The 18,064-nt window shown below is 49.1% G+C and overlaps 1 protein-coding gene across 3 annotated transcripts; it reads right to left on the reverse strand.

Moving 5' to 3' along the window:
- On the reverse strand, positions 1 to 16,779 carry sh2b1 (SH2B adaptor protein 1). 3 transcript variants are annotated; one of them, XM_072368091.1, is made up of 10 exons: positions 16,608 to 16,779; positions 13,446 to 15,550; positions 10,183 to 10,284; positions 8,296 to 8,387; positions 8,145 to 8,209; positions 6,262 to 6,417; positions 5,328 to 5,539; positions 4,201 to 4,375; positions 2,044 to 2,134; positions 1 to 110 (listed from the first exon to the last, which is right to left on the reverse strand). In XM_072368091.1, the coding sequence occupies exons 2-10, from the start codon at positions 15,153 to 15,155 to the stop codon at positions 86 to 88; spliced, it is 2,628 nt and encodes an 875-aa protein (XP_072224192.1). In that variant the 5' UTR covers positions 15,156 to 15,550; positions 16,608 to 16,779; the 3' UTR covers positions 1 to 85. The 3 variants fall into 3 exon arrangements, with proteins under 3 accessions (XP_072224192.1, XP_072224193.1, XP_072224194.1); XM_072368092.1 differs by having other exon boundaries at positions 23 to 92; positions 2,029 to 2,134; XM_072368093.1 differs by lacking the exons at positions 1 to 110; positions 5,328 to 5,539.
- Positions 16,780 to 18,064: the final 1,285 nt, after the last annotated feature.

The following is an 18,064-nucleotide window of genomic DNA, read 5'->3' on the forward strand; positions in this document are numbered from 1 at the left end:
TGCAAGCTCCGCCTCCTCTGCTCTCTCCTGGGGCGGCGTCGGAGGCGGCGGCCGGCCCGGCGGCAGGGGAGGCGGCTGAGGGGGACTACGGGGTCTGCTGCTGGTCAAGTCTGCGAGGAGAAGCAACAGACGGGAGAAACAAAAGAGAAAGAAAAGAGGGGAATGAGAGAGAAGTGTAAACAAAAAGAGGCAGAGGAGGAGAGGAGGTGTAGAAGTTGGAGACAAAAAGAGAAGTGACAGTGAGTGGCTGGTTAGGTGAAGCAGGTCTGTGGTCATGGAGTCCATGGAGTCATGGAGGCAGTCCAATTCAAGGCAGGCACTCACACCAATACACACACTTATATACGCACTCATACAAGATAAGAGTAAAATTAAATCTGCTACAAAGTCTGAGGATTCACACGAGCAGCAGCAGCAGCGGTACCGGGTCAGCTGACTTCCTCTGTGGGAGGTCAGGGTCCAACAACAGCTGAACTCTAACGCTGATTCTGTGGTTTAAAATCAGGATTTTATCAGAGCAGAGCGACAGTCTTTAAAAGCTTTAAGTGAGCCTTAAAGGCCGGGTTGGGCCATGAAACCAAAGCTGTAGAGGAAGAACTTTCCCTCCATAGAGACATGAAACAGGGTCGATATACGTTCGTCTGTCTTTTGACAGCCAATGAGAACGAGAGCTGCACCGCGCTGAGCCAATCACGCGGCTGGAATAGAGCCGTGTCAGCAGCTGGTCGTGGCGTGTTTGTTCGGGCTGCTGCAGCCGTATAAAAAAAGAAAATTAGTCCCTCGGAAGAAACGACGGAAGACGCAGGCCAAGGCGTAAGGGTGACATCGTTGATAAAAAGGGTTTTTGGAGGTCCGACAGAAACAGAGTAGCATGCACTGCACCTTATGTTGAGCACGTGTTCAGACAAAGTCAGGGAATACCGCTGATCTTTTTCATCAGCTGAAGCAGCGCAAACCTTTACAGACACAGCCGGAACCAGTGCTGATCCTCCCCCAATAAGAAGGCAGCAGCAACAGAAGTTCAGAGTCTGCTTCATCCAGCGCCGTCAGACACCAAGTCCAAGAGACACCCTGATGCTACAAATGCAAAAGACATGCTGCCAATAAGCACAGTGGAAAATAAGGGCTTCAAGTATCGATAAGTTAAAAAATATTTGCTTCTCTTAATGGGCTGATTTTAGTCCCAGTTCCTGACAAAAGAATCAGTAAAATAGGTGAATGAGAGCAGCTTTACTGGGAATTCAGCTGATTCATCAACACTTTACCGATGAACAGAGCAGAGCTCGGACCATCCGAGTCCAGCTGAGCGTTTACAGGCACAACTTTGATTAATTCTACTTTTTAAAGAAGCAGGCTTTCTCTTTAACGTCCAACAGGGACCCAAACAGCAACATGAAACCCAGTCAAGGCCCAGTTTCTGCTGCTGTTTGGAACTGGTTCGGGTCAAACCACGAACCATCGCAGAGTTTCTTCAAAGGTTGTTGCAGCTCTGATTTATTTCAGCATCTCAGACAGAAATGTGGCCACAGACAGAGCGTTTTATAAAAAAACAGCTGGCTCCCCCAGTTTGAGGGAAGCTCTGATTTTTCGGCCACTCGACCACCACCGAATGAACCGGATTAGGCGTGTTCTGTTGGCAGAAGCTTTGTTTTTTGCCAGAATAACACGTTTACTTCCATTTTATTGTGGTCGGACTGAGATAATCATGTCAAGTTAACATGACTCGACTCGTTTTTAGGTGCCGACTGTTTTCCTTGTAAAGATATTTAAATTCAAGCTGACTTCGTTTGATTTCTTTTTATACATCAGATCCATTTTAAATAATAATTCTTAACATATGTCTAATATTTAAAAACAGAGACTTCTTCCACGCCTTTTTAACGAGATCCAACAGCTCCTAACTTCTCATTCCTCCCTACAGTTCTCAGACTTTGACCTGGTTGGTCCTGAGGTGTCACATGACCCAGCCCGAGAGGCGTGGCCTCACTCCCACGCTCACTGCCACACACTCCTCCTCTCTCAGCCGAGTCCGGTCGCACTTACACACAGTCAGAGATGGGGGTTGATGGAGAGTCAGGATGGCGCGTGGTGATGACATCACAGACCGTAGGCCGACTGCCTGCCCTGTCCCGGCCTGCAAGGGATGAGCCAACGGATACAACAAGACAACAACAGAGAGGTCAGAACACTGATGGGTGCAGTTACACAGGTGGAAAACACTGCCGGGGTTCTGCTTTAACATCACTCAGGTGTGTGCACACGGGGAGTGTGAAACGGCTTAAATGTGGCAGATCGTGCAGAATCGAACATGGTGACAGATAAAGACAGATTTAAAGGATTTGGCTCCAGGACGGTTCACTTCTGTTACTTTTTGTGTTATTTCAGGGTGAAATAACAGCTGTTAAAGGGGAACTCTGGTGTTTTTAAACCTTATTTCTGATAAAGATAAAGACAGATTTAAAGGATTTGGCTCCAGGACGGTTCACTTCTGTTACTTTTTGTGTTATTTCAGGGTGAAATAACAGCTGTTTAAGGGGAACTCTGGTGTTTTTAAACCTTATTTCTGATAAAGATAAAGACAGATTTAAAGGATTTGGCTCCAGGACGGTTCACTTCTGTTACTTTTTGTGTTTTTTGCTCAGAAACACTGTGAAATAACAGCTGTTTAAGGGGAACTCCGGTGTTTTTAAACCTTATTTCTGATAAAGATAAAGACAGATTTAAAGGATTTGGCTCCAGGACGGTTCACTTCTCTTACTTTTTGTGTTATTTCAGGGTGAAATAACAGCTGTTAAAAGGGGAACTCCGGTGTTTTTAAACCTTATTTCTGATAAAGATAAAGACAGATTTAAAGGATTTGGCTCCAGGACGGTTCACTTCTGTTACTTTTTGTGTTATTTCAGGGTGAAATAACAGCTGTTTAAGGGGAACTCCGGTGTTTTTAAACCTTATTTCTGATAAAGATAAAGACAGATTTAAAGGATTTGGCTCCAGGACGGTTCACTTCTCTTACTTTTTGTGTTTTTTTCTCAGAAACAGGGTGAAATAACAGCTGTTAAAGGGGAACTCCTGTGTTTTTAAACCTTATTTCTCCATGAAATACGTTCATCTACTCACCGAGAACAGTTTGGTGAAAGTCGGCGTCCTTCAGAAGATATTTAGATAACTGGAGATCCATATAACGGAGTGAACGGGGCTTAGAGGATGCAGCCTCTAAATAAGGCATTATCTGTCTTTATTTCACCAATACTTTAAGAAGAAGGAATGAATGAACGTGTGCTATAGCTCTGTTAGCTCATAGCTCTGTTAGCTCATAGCTGCTGTTATGTGGCTACTTGCAGCTATAGGAGAGCTAACGGAGGGATTTCTACACAGGCACTCTACTGGGACCCCTTCATCCACACGCATTGAAGCCACACATTTGAGCCCAAAACTGCATAAAGTTTATTAAGTTTTGCTGATATTATGAGGAGGAAACATGTTTCGGTTTAAACCTAAACTGTATTCAGACAGCAGCTAGCTAACTGGCTAACCAGGTGTGCTAACTGTAAGCTCGGCACGGTGCTAGCTCGCTCAAACATGAGGCTGTTCCTCGGTTTTCTGAAACCAAACATAAAAGCACATCAGTTATGAAACATTTTTTCAGCTAATCATAGGAGAGCTAACGGAGGGATTTCTACACAGGCACTCTACTGGGACCACTTCATCTTACTCAAAGTCGTCGTTCACGTTGTCAAAATCTGATAAATATCCTGCCATGTTGCACAAACTATCAGCAGCAAACTCTGTGTGAAGTTAGCCGACTGTCACAGAGCACGGAGTGAATAAACTGTGCTGCAGGGGGGCGTGTGGATGAAGTGGTCCCAGTAGAGTGCCTGTGTAGAAATCCCTCCGTTAGCTCTCCTATACAATCTTCACAAACTCAAAGACCACCATTTAACAGAACCACACTGTCCCTGGATCAGTTCAACGCCTTCTCCACGTGGTTTTAACCCTCGTCTTTAAAGTGGAGCCTTAGAGGCTGTTTTTATGGCTTCTTCTTGGGGGCCAAAGAGGGCCAAAGGCTCAAACTACAGCCTGAAAATGTCCCGTCTGACTGTTATTCTGCAGGATCTGAATTCAAAGCTGACCACAGTGAGACTCCTCGGTCAGCTGAGGGGGACACGGATCTGTTCGATGCCTCGTGGCGTTCACTCGTACCTGGCTGGCGGACAGCGGTGGCACCAACGAAGCTGATGAGCGTGACATCAGAGGCACCGCCGGACTCCAGAGGGATGGGATGCACCCGGAAGTGCTCCAACATGTCGAAGATGGACTGGAACCAGAGGTGCTGCACTCGGCACTGACCGTCCTCGTTCAGGGACAGACGGAGGTGCTGTGGGGGGGAAAGACTGATTTACCACCAACAGAATCACCGTTTCACCCCCAAAACGTCACATTTAGAGAGGAATCCCCGGGAAAACTTTTATCTCAACATGTTTACTTAAATTTGGGTTTGTTGGACTCTTGTTCAGACTAAAATTTGGGATGAAGTCGGAGTTTTCGGAGGTTTCTGGAACCTACTGAACTGTGACATGAACCAATGAAAACAGCAGGAACACGCTGAAAGACCGATTTACCACCAACAGAATCACCGTTTCATCCCCACAACGTCACATTTAGAGAGGAATCCCCGGGAAAACTTTTATCTCAACATGTTTACTTAAATTTGGGTTTGTTGAAAAAAAAAAAAGAAGAGTATAAACAAACTGTTTAACACTAAAGCCTTATCCAACAGGTGCAATTAAATCTCACCAAATATAGAAAGTCTAGTCATCCAGTTTAGTTTCAAGGTAAATTAAAAAAAATTTGTCTCACTTCGACACTTTAAGTGCTAAGATTTATTTTTTATCCCAAAATGTGCAGTATGTTAAGAGGGGCATTTCAGGTCTTTGAAGATGTCAATTTAACTGGGCTGAATTAGAATACTATTGTGTAAAAACAAAGCTAAATACTGTTCAGTGTGAACATCAGTCTCCAGTTACTGAGCTGGGCTCTGAAGTGATGGCTGCACAAGCAATTACAATTTCTGAGCTCATCATGTGACTCACTGGCACAAAAAGATTTTTAATTAGAAGGGGAAAAGAGAAAGAAAAGAGAGAAAAAAAGAAGAAAAAAAAGAAATAAATTTGGGTTTGTTGGACTCTTGTTCAGACAAAAATTTGCTGGCTTCATCATCAGGGATGAAGTCCTCCGTATTCGGAGGTTTGAAAACAGCAGGAACACGCCGATGCATTTCATCTTTTACCTGCTCTGTCGGCGGGTCTCAGAGGAGCAGCTGCACTCACCTTGGCCTTGCCCTGGAAGTTAAAGGTGAGGACGTATTCCCCGCGCCGCGTCTCGCTCTGGCGAACCAGAAACACGCCGTGGCTCGCCGGGCCTCCGGCCAGCACCAGCTGAGCGGCTTTGAGGCGCGACAGGGTGCCGTGGAACCACTGGCACTCGCTGAGCGGGTGCTCCACAGCCTCAGCCGTCGCCACATCCGAGAACAGGAAGGACCCTGGGGGGGGGGCAGGGTTAATGCTGGCCAGTTAAACAACGATCCAACTTTGATCCGTTTACTTCCATCTGACGGTGAATTTTAAGTAAATATCAGGTTTTGGTGAATAATTTAAGTTCAGGTGAATCGACTCTTCAGCCCAGATTCTGACCAGATGATTGTTTCAGCTCCGCATGAAGCTGCTGCCGCACATTAAGGGGCCAAGCTAACTGTGCGAGCTAACCGAGTGAGCTAACCGGGCGAGATAAGGGGCCAAGCTAACTGTGCGAGCTAACCGAGTGAGATAAGGGGCCAAGCTAACTGTGTGAGCTAACCGAGTGAGCTAACCGGGCGAGATAAGGGGCCAAGCTAACTGTGTGAGCTAACCGAGTGAGCTAACTGGGCGAGATAAGGGACCAAGCTAACTGTACGAGCTAACCGAGTGAGCTAACTGGGCGAGATAAGGGGCCAAGCTAACTGTGCGAGCTAACCGAGTGAGCTAACTGGGCGAGATAAGGGACCAAGCTAACTGTTCATCCCTATCATATCATTAAGCTGGTCCATATTTATCTGATCCCTATCATATCATTAAGCTGGTCCATATTTACCTGTTCCTGGTCCTTTGGAGGTCAGAGGTCAGAACCCGCCAAAGGTTCTGAGCTTCTCATAATAACTCTACATGACTACTTTCCATTTGAAACGCTTGTCTTTTTAATTCCACTAAATCTTTGGGTGGAACTCACCTGTTGCATCTGGCGTCTCAGCAAAAGGCGTGCCCAGACTGGCTCCGCCTCCACCGATAATCCTGCCATCCGGTTCGTCCAGAGGGGCTCGGGGTGGGAGCTCCGGGGGGAGAGGATCCATCAGCGGCGAGGAGCCTCCGATGCCTCCATAACACACTGTGACCAGAAAGAACCGCAGAGGTTAGGAAACAGGAAGCAGGCGGCGGCGCTGGGATCCGATGCAGCCTCCATGCAGGTTGCTACGGGACATTTATCTGATATCACAAGCTGTCAGTGTCCTCAGTGTGCTCGCCCAGTTAGCTCACTTGGTTAGCTCACCCAGTTAGCTTGGCCCCTTATCTCGCCTGGTTAGCTCACTCGGTTAGCTCACCCAGTTAGCTTGGCCCCTTATCTCGCACAGTTAGCTCACCCACTTAGCTTGGCCCCTTATCTCGCACAGTTAGCTCACCCAGTTAGCTTGGCCCCTTATCTCGCCCGGTTAGCTCACTCGGTTAGCTCACCCAGTTAGCTTGGCCCCTTATCTCGCCCGGTTAGCTCACTCGGTTAGCTCACCCAGTTAGCTTGGCCCCTTATCTCGCCTGGTTAGCTCACTCGGTAAGCTCGCACAGTTAGCTCACCCACTTAGCTTGGCCCCTTATCTCGCCCGGTTAGCTCACTCGGTTAGCTCACCCAGTTAGCTTGGCCCCTTATCTCGCCTGGTTAGCTCACTCGGTAAGCTCGCACAGTTATCTCGCACAGTTAGCTCACCCAGTTAGCTTGGCCCCTTATCTCGCCCGGTTAGCTCACCCAGTTAGCTTGGCCCCTTATCTCGCCCGGTTAGCTCACCCAGTTAGCTTGGCCCCTTATCTCGCCTGGTTAGCTCACTCGGTAAGCTCGCACAGTTAGCTCACCCAGTTAGCTTGGCCCCTTATCTCGCACAGTTAGCTCACCCAGTTAGCTTGGCCCCTTATCTCGCCTGGTTAGCTCACTCGGTAAGCTCGCACAGTTAGCTTGGCCCCTTATCTCGCCTGGTTAGCTCACTCGGTAAGCTCGCACAGTTAGCTTGGCCCCTTATCTCGCCTGGTTAGCTCACTCGGTTAGCTCACACAGTTAGCTTGGCCCCTTATCTCGCCTGGTTAGCTCACACAGTTAGCTTGGCCCCTTATCTCGCCCGGTTAGCTCACTCAGTTAGCTCACACAGTTAGCTTGGCCCCTTATCTCGCCTGGTTAGCTCACACAGTTAGCTTGGCCCCTTATCTCGCCCGGTTAGCTCACTCAGTTAGCTCACACAGTTAGCTTGGCCCCTTATCTCGCCCGGTTAGCTCACCCAGTTAGCTTGGCCCCTTATCTCGCCTGGTTAGCTCACTCGGTAAGCTCGCACAGTTAGCTCACCCAGTTAGCTTGGCCCCTTATCTCGCACAGTTAGCTCACACAGTTATCTTGGCCCCTTATCTCGCCTGGTTAGCTCACTCAGTTAGCTTGGCCCCTTATCTCGCCCGGTTAGCTCACTCAGTTAGCTCACACAGTTAGCTTGGCCCCTTATCTCGCCTGGTTAGCTCGCACAGTTACCTAGCAGCGTTAGCTAGCACAGTTTTGGTGGTGCAGTGATGAGAGACAACTCTGCTTTCACATGACATCTTTGTGTGGTTTGCTTGAAGTGGTGGAATTAGCAGAAGCATTAAAGTGGACGTGTGCTATTTTATTTACATATATTTACATTATAATCTCTTGGAGTTTGAATTGTGTTTCCTTTGGATGGCAATGATTTTTTTTTTACTACATTAGAAACATTTCAGTGAGCCACACAAGCTGGAGGATCTCTGCCAATCTGGAGATTTAAACATTTATGGATTTTAAGGCTGAAGATCCAATCGACACGTGACAGACGGAAGATATTCACTCACCGATCTCCGGCGTCCCGCTGATGTCTAACGGTCCTCCACACACACCATCAGCATCTTCCTGTTCACTGTGGAAGACGGGAAGCAGTCAGAACCATCAGAACCACACATCTGTCTGACAGCTCAGTGTTTCCTCTGGTGAATCCATCATTACCTGAGACAGATGCCGTTCCTGATGTCGCTCAGCCAGGCTCTCATCTGAACAGCGTCTCGTGTTTCGATCACATACTGGGCCGACCCGTCGAGCTGCAAAAGCACAAGAATTCAATTTATCCAACTTAAAAAGAAACCAAGACCCACTTTCTTCCTGTGTGAAAGAACGTTTGGATGTTTTCTAAAATGCAGTTAAACTACTGAACTGTTTTAACAACTTGGTCCAGTTCAACGCTGGACTGAAGGAACTGAGCCACAAAGAGGATCAGTTCCAGCTCTCAGAGCCTGAACTTCAGAGCAGGGAAATGGAAGCATCTGAGAAATAACTCCTCATGGTTTATTTACTGATTTATTTCTTCCTTTAGCAGCAGCTAACGCTAACAGCTTAGCTAATGAAGATGACGTACACCAACTTCTAAGGAGTTACTGCTGTTCCTTTGTGAAAGATGAACATTATTGTTCCCACATTACTTTGTTAGCTGAAGCTAACGCTAACAGCTTAGCTAATGAAGATGACGTACACCAACTTCTAAGGAGTTACTGCTGTTCCTTTCTGAAAGATGAACATTATTGTTCCCGCATTACTTTGTTAGCTGAAGCTAACGCTAACAGCTTAGCTAATGAAGATGACGTACACCAACTTCTAAGGAGTTACTGCTGTTCCTTTCTGAAAGATGAACATTATTGTTCCCACATTACTTTGTTAGCTGAAGCTAACGCTTACAGCTTAGCTAATTAAATAACTCCTCATGGTTTATTTACTGGTTTATTTCTTCCTTTAGCAGCAGCTAACGCTAACAGCTAACGCTAACAGCTTAGCTATTGAAGATGACGTACAACAACTTCTGAGGAGTTACTGCTGTTCCTTTCTGAAAGATGAACATTATTGTTCCCACATTACTTTGTTAGCTGAAGCTAACGCTAACAGCTTAGCTAATGAAGATGACGTACACCAACTTCTAAGGAGTTACTGCTGTTCCTTTCTGAAAGATGAACATTATTGTTCCCGCATTACTTTGTTAGCTGAAGCTTTCTAGCTGAACGGTTCCGTTCTGTAACTCAGACAACCTGCAGCTGTGTTTAAGGTGTGTTTCCAACACAACACCGGTCCTCTCCTCACTCTCGGTGTGTTAGCGTTACATTATCGGCATGTTTCTGATAAAGATGGAGGTCTCCAGGTACAACTGTTTAATGAGGTTAATAAATCCAAAATGTTTAAACGCAGTAATTAACGGTTCACATGCATTACTACGAGTTACGCTGTGCACATCTCCGGCTTGGTCCATTACTGCTGATGAGAAAGCATTGTTTGCTAGCATCTGCTGCTAGCTTACAGCTAACTGCTAACATACAGCTAACTGCTGACTTACAGCTAACTGCTAACATACAGCTAACTGCTAACTTACAGCTAACTGCTAACTTACTTCTAACTTACAGCTAACTGCTAACTCACAGCTAACTGCTAACCTGTTTCCCTCTGGGATCAATACAGTAACTATCTGTATCTACAGAGCTGGAGTGTTTCTGACTGGAGGAACAGCTTCATTATGTCTGTGTTTCTGAATTAAATCACTCAGCAGCTGTCCAGGTGTTGATGAGGTAACGCAGGTAAACACACCTGAACTCTCCACAGCAGCATGACAGCGTGTCCTCAGCCAGAAACTAACCAACCTCCTGTTGAAACTAAAGCCTGATTAAACCAACAGTTATACATCTACCTAAGATCTCAGAGAACCGTGTCAGATTGTTGAAAATAAGGGCAGAATATGTCACCTTTCCTTATAGCGCTGTCAGGTGGAACTGACTCTAATGTGTGGACATTACAGAGCGAGTAAGAACCCTTCAGCATCGAGTGTAAAAGTGGAGGTAACTCCTCCCGGGTCGTCACCTGCAGCAGAAACGTGTTCTCCTTGTCGGGGACCTCCAGCGCCGTGGTGCTCCTCACGTCCACGATGGAGCAGCAGGGGACGGTCAGCCGGGGCTTCGACGACTGAGCAGGAAAAAAGGATTTCAGTCATGCACTTTTGGGTACTTTGAAGCTTCAAACATCCAGAGAGAACTCAGATTCCCTCCCGACAACAACCTTCTTTAGCTTCTTTAGCTTCCCAAACAAAAAGCTCTTCCTTTTAAACCAGTTTAACCAAAAAGATTTAAGCCTTTGCCTCAAATGTGGCAGGGTGGAGACTGAGAGCATTTAAGTTTTAAATTAAGCTTTAAATTTAGGCAACAAGGAAAAACATTCAAACATCCAGAGAGAACTCAGATTCCCTCCTGACAACAACCTTCTTTAGCTTATTTACCTCCCAAACAAAAAGCTCTTCCTTTTAAACCAATTTAACCAAAAAGATTTAAGCCTTTGTGTTCTGGAAGCTGCCTCAAATGTGGCAGGGTGGAGACTGAGAGCATTTAAGTTTTAAATTAAGCTTTAAATTTAGGCAACAAGGAAAAACATTTAGAATTCAACTGTATTTAATTACTGCACTACTTTGATGTCATTTAATGACTTTCTTATAGATCTAAATATTTCTTTTATCATTTACTGGTCTGAGATTGGAAAGTTCCCAGCTGCCAGTGAATGCAGCATGAGAACAGCAGTGTTGCAGGAAATGAGAGCTAATTTATGATGTTGTAAAGCACAAATAACCGCCTGGATACGGCCCGTGGGAAGCTGCTGCGTGCACAGATTTTATCTGCCGACAGAGCGCGCACGTGACTGATCCGAGCTGACGAGCGCTGCCATTGGCCGGTGTCCACACACCGCAAAATAAGAAGAAACGAGGGAAATATCCAGCACAGAGCTGCATCTCTGCACAGAAACACACATGAAAGGATAGATTTAATCTGTCAAAGATGAAGATCTCACATCATTCTGAATCATTCATTCGATTCATTCGACTTACTTACTCCGTTTGTTTGGCTTAAATCATATTATTCTGTTTTTACACCATGTGTGTTGACAGTCAGCCTCAGCCTCGGGTCTCAGTCAGCCTCACGTCTCAACCTCAGTCAGCCTCAGCCTCAGTCAGCCTCAGCCTCAGTCAGCCTCAGCTTCAGTCAGCCTCACGCCTCAACCTCATTCAGCCTCACGCCTCAACCTCAGTCAGCCTCAACCTCAGTCAGCCTCAGTCAGCCTCACGTCTCAACCTCAGTCAGCCTCAACCTCAGTCAGCCTCACGCCTCAGCCTCAGTCAGTCTCACATCTCAACCTCAGTCAGTCTCACGCCTCAACCTCAGTCAGTCTCAGCCTCGGGTCTCAGCCTCAGTCAGCCTCAACCTCAGTCAGCCTCACGCCTCAGTCAGCCTCAGTCAGCCTCACGCCTCAGCCTCAGTCAGCCTCACGCCTCAACCTCAGTTAGTCTCAGCCTCACGTCTCAACCTCAGTCAGCCTCACGCCTCAACCTCAGTCAGCCTCACGCCTCAACCTCAATCAACCTCAGTCAGCCTCACGCCTCAACCTCAATCAGCCTCAGTCAGCCTCAGCCTCACGTCTCAACCTCAGTCAGCTTCAGTCAGCCTCACGCCTCAGTCAACCTCACGCCTCAACCTCAGTCAGCCTCACGCCTCAGCCTCAGTTAGCCTCAACCTCAGTCAGCCTCAGGCCTCAACCTCAGTCAGCCTCAGGCCTCAACCTCAGTCAGCCTCACGCCTCAACCTCAGTTAGCCTCAACCTCAGTCAGCCTCAGGCCTCAGCATCAGTCAGCCTCACGTCTCAACCTCAGTTAGCCTCAACCTCAGTCAGCCTCAGGCCTCAGCATCAGTCAGCCTCACGCCTCAGTCAGCCTCAACCTCAGTCAGCCTCAGGCCTCAACCTCAGTCAGCCTCACGCCTCAACCTCAGTCAGCCTCACGCCTCAGCCTCACGTCTCAGCCTCATGCCTCAACCTCAGTCAGCCTCAGCCTCACGCCTCAACCTCAATCAGCCTCAGTCTCAGTCAGCCTCACGCCTCAACCTCAGTCAGCCTCACGCCTCAGTCAGCCTCACGCCTCAGTCAGCCTCACGCCTCAGTCAGCCTCACGCCTCAGCCTCACGCCTCAACCTCAGTCAGCCTCACGTCTCAGCCTCAGTCAGCCTCACGCCTCAACCAGCCTCAGTCTCAGTCAGCCTCAGCCTCACGTCTCAACCTCAGTCAGCTTCAGTCAGCCTCACGCCTCAGTCAACCTCACGCCACCAACCTCAGTCAGCCTCACGCCTCAGCCTCAACCTCAGTCAGCCTCAGGCCTCAACCTCAGTCAACCTCACGCCTCAACCTCAGTCAGCCTCACGCCTCAACCTCAATCAGCCTCAGTCAGCCTCACGCCTCAGCCACAGTCAGCCTCAGGCCTCAACCTCAGTCAGCCTCAGGCCTCAACCTCAGTCAGCCTCACGCCTCAACCTCAGTCAGCCTCACGCCTCAACCTCAGTCAGCCTCAGTCTCAGTCAGCCTCAGCCTCACGCCTCAACCTCAGTCAGCCTCACGCCTCAGCCTCAGTCAGCCTCACGCCTCAGCCTCAGTCAGCCTCACGCCTCAACCTCAGTCAGCCTCAGCCTCACGCCTCAGTCAACCTCACGCCTCAGTCAGCCTCAGCCTCACGCCTCAGTCAACCTCACGCCTCAGTCAGCCTCAGTCAGCCTCACGCCTCAACCTCAGTCAGCCTCACGCCTCAACCTCAGTCAGCCTCAGTCTCAGTCAGCCTTAGCCTCACGTCTCAACCTCAGTCAGCTTCAGTCGGCCTCACGCCTCAGTCAACCTCACGCCTCAACCTCAGTCAGCCTCACGCCTCAGCCTCACGCCTCAGCCTCAACCTCAGTCAACCTCACGCCTCAGTCAGCCTCAGTCAGCCTCACGCCTCAGCCTCAGTCAGCCTCAGCCTCAGCCTCACGCCTCAGCCTCACGCCTCAGTCAACCTCACGCCTCAGTCAGCCTCAGTCAGCCTCACGCCTCAGCCTCAGTCAGCCTCACGCCTCAACCTCAGTCAGCCTCAGCCTCACGCCTCAGTCAACCTCACGCCTCAGTCAGCCTCAGTCAGCCTCACGCCTCAACCTCAGTCAGCCTCACGCCTCAACCTCAGTCAGCCTCAGCCTCAGCCTCACGCCTCAACCTCAGTCGGCCTCAGCCTCAGTCAGCCTCAGCCTCACTCAGCATGTTTTACATCCACAGAGAGGACAACTTACCTTTGGTGGAATGAAGAATTCCAGGTAGTACTCCTCTCCCCGCTCGCCGCCCTCTCGGTCCCTCTCTCGGAGGACCAGGCGACATTTATGCCAGCGCCCCCCCCTCCAGGGCACGTTCCCGCCGCTGGCCAGAGGCGCCACCGTTCCTGCCTGGGCTGCGGAGGATGAAGCTGAAGCAGTGTTGTTGTTGTCTGTGGCGTGATGCAGGAGACCAAACGAGAAGCCGGAGAAGCCGTGGCTTCCGCTTAACTCGTCGTTGGATGAGCTGACGCTCACCCCGCCCTCCCGCACGAGCCGGCCCACCTTCCTGGGAGGTCCCACAGCGGCGGCGCTGCTCGGAGGCAGCGTGGAGGAGTGAGAGCCGGCAGCATTTGGCGTGAGAACAGGAGGAGGGGACCGCGACAATCGGAGTTTCTCCAGACGATGGCTCCACTTGTCCTTCTCGCCTCCTTCCCCGTTGCTCCGCCGCCGGTCCCGGGCGGCCTCCGACAGAGACAGAGAGGTGGCGCTGCTTGAAGACGAGGGAGGCAGAGAGGAGGAGGAGGAATGAGGAAGGGAGAGGGGCATGGAGAGGGACACAGGCATGGAGGAGGTGGGTGTGGGAGGCTGTGTACCAGAGTTCCTCTTGGAGGCGGAGGCCAGGTTGGCGTCCTGGACGCCCATGGTGTAGCTGTAGCTGGAGGGCAGCTGGCTCTGAGCGGAGTCGCTGGAGGAGCTTCGCCAGTGCAGGATGCCGCGCACGCTGCCCCGCACGCTGCGGCCCACGTTCCGCAGGGAGAAGCGCTTCTTCAGTTTGTTTTTGGAGGAGTTGGGGGTGCCGTTGTCTTTGGAGCCGGGCGGAGGAGTGACGGAGGAAGGAGGAATCTGAGGAGTGTGGGAGGTGTCTGCTTGCTCCACCTCTGAGGATTCTGCTTCCTGCTCTTCTGGCTCCACGTCTTCCCCGACCGACGCCACCCCGAGCCAGCTGTCCTCCTCTTCCTCAGCAGGTGCTTCCCCGTTCCCCGGGCCCTGCATGGCGCCCCTGTCTTCGCGCCTCCCGTTGTTCCCGCCCACTGAGGAGCAGCATGACGACGACGAAGATGGAGGCAGGACTTGACCCTGTGCGTAGGAATCCTGAAACCTGTCCCCGCTGCGGGTCGCCAACACCAGCCGCGTTGGTGCCGGCTTGGATGCGGCCCGCGTCGCGTTAATGGCGGGGCAGGGGAGGACCGCCCCCGCAGTCACTGACAGCGGCGAGATGGCTTCCTCTTCCAGGGAAGTGGCATCAGACGGGGGAGCCCAGCTCACCATCTCATCGCGCCCTGGCGCACAGTTCGGTGGGAGCGCCCCCTCCAGCTCGCTCTGGAAGTGGCGAACAAAGCGGTCGGTGAAACGCCGGCAGAAGGCGGCCGCTGAGTCCGCGGTGTAGTGCGGATTTTCCAGGAGGAAAGCCCGAAAGTGGCGTGCAAAGTCGCCGGCTGCAACGCGGGCGTGAAGCTCACAGAATTCGGTCCAGCTCAGGGAGGGCGAGGGGGACGGCGTGGGGGTGTCTGACAGGGAGGACGGGTGAGCCTGCGAGGGAGGACTCACCAGGGGAGGGAGCGGGGGAGGCCGGGAGGACAGAGGCAGCAGGGAAGGAGACGGAGGGGACGGAGACGGGGAGGGGGAAGGAGGTAAAGGAGAGGAGTTGGCAGCCCGGGGGCTGGGTGGGGTTAAAAGGGAGCCGTTCATCCTGCTGAAAGGCCCGGGCGCTGACTGACTGCGGAGCCGTCAAATCACCTCAAACATGCACGAGAACGCTGAAGTGACTGCACAGCTGGGGTAAATAACTGGGGTAAACAACTGGGGCAAACAGCACATTGGTCTTCTCATTTACAAACGAGTGTGAACTCAAGTGCTGCCCCACCGGACCCGTGCAAGACGGGCTGTAAAAAGGTCAAATATCGCCAACTGTCCGCTATTTGCTACATTATTTTATGAGATTTAATCCTATTTTACTTCAACACGAAAATAAGGGCCTCAAACAGGCAGCAAGTGGGGGGCTGGAGAACGTTTGATGACTGTGATTCACAAGGTCAGTCCCATCTTCATCGTCTGACATCCACCCAGAGAGGCACGACCACATCCTGGGAGAGACCGAAAGAAGAAGAAGAAAGTCACCAAAAAAGCACTCAAACCCTACAAATCCAGGGAGAACAAAACGGACCGAGGACAAAAATACAGCAGAATTAGCTCAAGATTTACCAACTTACCTGTGAAAAGCAGCCCGAAAAGTTCAAACTATGACGTCAAAACTGCAGCCGATTATTTTCTGTCTCAAACAATCAAAGCCACACGGTGACACTTTAACGTGCTTTTCAGAATTCATGAGGAAATAACCAGCAGATTCATCCACGAGGGGACAATTTTCTGACATTTTCATGACACTGAGAGCTGTGCACAATCATCCAGGACTAACTTAGTTGATCACAGCAGCTCAGATGTTCATGTACCGTCCACAGCTCAGATTATTTAACATGGCTGCATTTTATTTTGATTTATGGTGGGAAAAATACTATAAAATCTCTGCAAAAACTAACATGTCAACAAATTATATAAGAATTTCCAACCAGGTGCCGATTTCCTGCTGGGAAATTCATGCATATTTAGCCTTATACATCCTGAACTGCATGTTTCTGGAATAAACTTTCAGAGCACCAATAAACTGGGGGTTTTCACAGGTATAACGGTTGCATTTTCCTCCCATCACAGTAACTTCAGCTGTATTCTCACATGGGTGTTGCTACTTGTACTTTAATAAAGGACGTGAGTGCTTCCTCCGCCGCAGGATGAGAAAGAAGAAAAGCTAACTGCATGTTTGTGGACCTGAAAGCTGCGTTAATGTGCGAGTCTTTCAGCTCTTTTCAGACGTATAACGTTAGCCAGCTAACAATAGCTACCGAACCTCGGCTCGGACCCGCCGTTCATTAGCATCTGTATTTGGCAGCGCTGGTTATTTATAACTGTTTTGGTGGTGGCTGATATTGGGTGTCTCTCAAATGACCACATATTGAATCATCCAGCGGCAGCCAACGCCAAACATTCTCAACGAGCTAAGCTAACAGTTAGCCAGCTAGCTAGCTATTAATAAATCAGCTAACTAGCTATCAACAGAGCTCGAGCGGTGAACTGTGTGACCTGTACCTGTACATCCCAGCCCGGTGTGTTCATCTATGAGTGAAGCGGCCACACATTTCAGCATTCTCTCTGACCGCATAACGGGACTATCATTTTCCCAAAGGTTGTTGTTGTTGTTGCTAAATATGAATATTGCTATGCCTTGCCTGGAGCCGTTCTTCTCGTACTGGCTCGTATTCTCGCGATATTTGCGGGGAGGTCGGTGAGTGCAGCGTCGAGCGCTCAAGCGGCTGCTGTTTCTCCGCCAATAACGGATAGCTGCAACTAACAGCTGGGTTTTAGTGGATGAGCCAGGACATTTTTGGACATAAAGAAATAAATTGTGGAGAAGAGAAGTGGATGGATAGTTTCTACCCCGCAAACGGAGCCGCAGCCAAGAGGAGGGCCCAATTCAGTCCAAATCAACCAAAGCTGAGCACATCTGTGGAGGATCAATAAAATGTTCAGTGGTACTATTTTAAGCCAAAGTGTGATTTGATCTTATTCGTTTTATCAACAGAAAAAACTTATGAGTAAGTTTGAACTGAATTCAAACTGTTGCATTATTAATTTATTTTGCCACACTTCTATTTGATGACATATTTCTGCCTCTACAGAGCAGAAAATCATTAAAGCATTCAAGGAATCTGGAGGAGTTTCAGTGTAAAGGACGAGGGAGCAAGCCTAAGCTGGACCCCGTGACCTCTGACCCCTCAGACGCTGCATCAAGAACCGTCATTCATCAGCAGCTGATAGAAGCACATGGACAAGGGATTACTGTGGAAACCTTTGTCCAGCACCACAATACAGAGTTCCATCCACAAGCTTTACTGTGCAGAAAAGAAGCCTGATGTTAACCTCGTCCACTTCTCTGGGCTCGGAGGCGTCTGGGATGGACCGTCACACGGTGGAAACGTGTGCTGTGGTCAGACCCATCAGTATTCCACATCTTTGCTGGAAGAAATGGAGCAAAGAGCAAAAGCAGCATCCAGCCTGCTGTCAGCAGCCAGTCCCTGCAGCCAGGCTCTGTGATGGTATGGGGTTGGATCAGGGGGCAAAGCTCATTTCCACTTCTGTGACGGCAGCATTAATGCAGAAAAGCTCACTGAGATTTTACAGCAACATATGCTGCCTTCAAGGCCACATCTTTTCCTGGGACGTCCCAGCATTGTTCAAGCAGACCATGGAAAACCTTTATTCACAATATATATATTTGTGTTTATATTATGAGTAGTTTAAACATTTATTACTGTGTTAACATTGTGGAGAAGTTAATGTTTAAGCAGAATTTTAAGTTTAGTGTTGGTCTAGTTTATTAATATTTCTAATTACATTATTTCCCTCCAAAATCCTACTTTGATTATTTAGTTAATTATTATTATTTAGTTAATTAATAGTTCATTTATTTATTTTAATATCTATTATTTAATTATTTAATGATCAGTTTGTAAATAAAATAAAATAGATTGACAAATAAAAAATAT

The sequence above is a fragment of the Leuresthes tenuis genome, unplaced genomic scaffold (genome assembly GCF_036924035.1).
Source record: "Leuresthes tenuis unplaced genomic scaffold, fLeuTen1.0.hap1 SCAF_17, whole genome shotgun sequence".
Classification (NCBI taxonomy): Eukaryota; Metazoa; Chordata; class Actinopteri; order Atheriniformes; family Atherinopsidae; genus Leuresthes; species Leuresthes tenuis.

Excerpts from the sequence above, each read along its gene's own strand:
- sh2b1 (XM_072368091.1), bottom strand. The coding sequence starts at position 15,155 with ATGAACGGCTCCCTTTTAACCCCACCCAGCCCCCGGGCTGCCAACTCC. Across the intron at positions 8,210-8,295 it reads AGGAACGGCATCTGTCTCAG|TGAACAGGAAGATGCTGATG; the intron begins GTAATGATGGAT and ends CGTCTTCCACAG. Across the intron at positions 111-2,043 it reads ACCCCCATCTCTGACTGTGT|ACTTGACCAGCAGCAGACCC; the intron begins GTAAGTGCGACC and ends TTCTCCTCGCAG.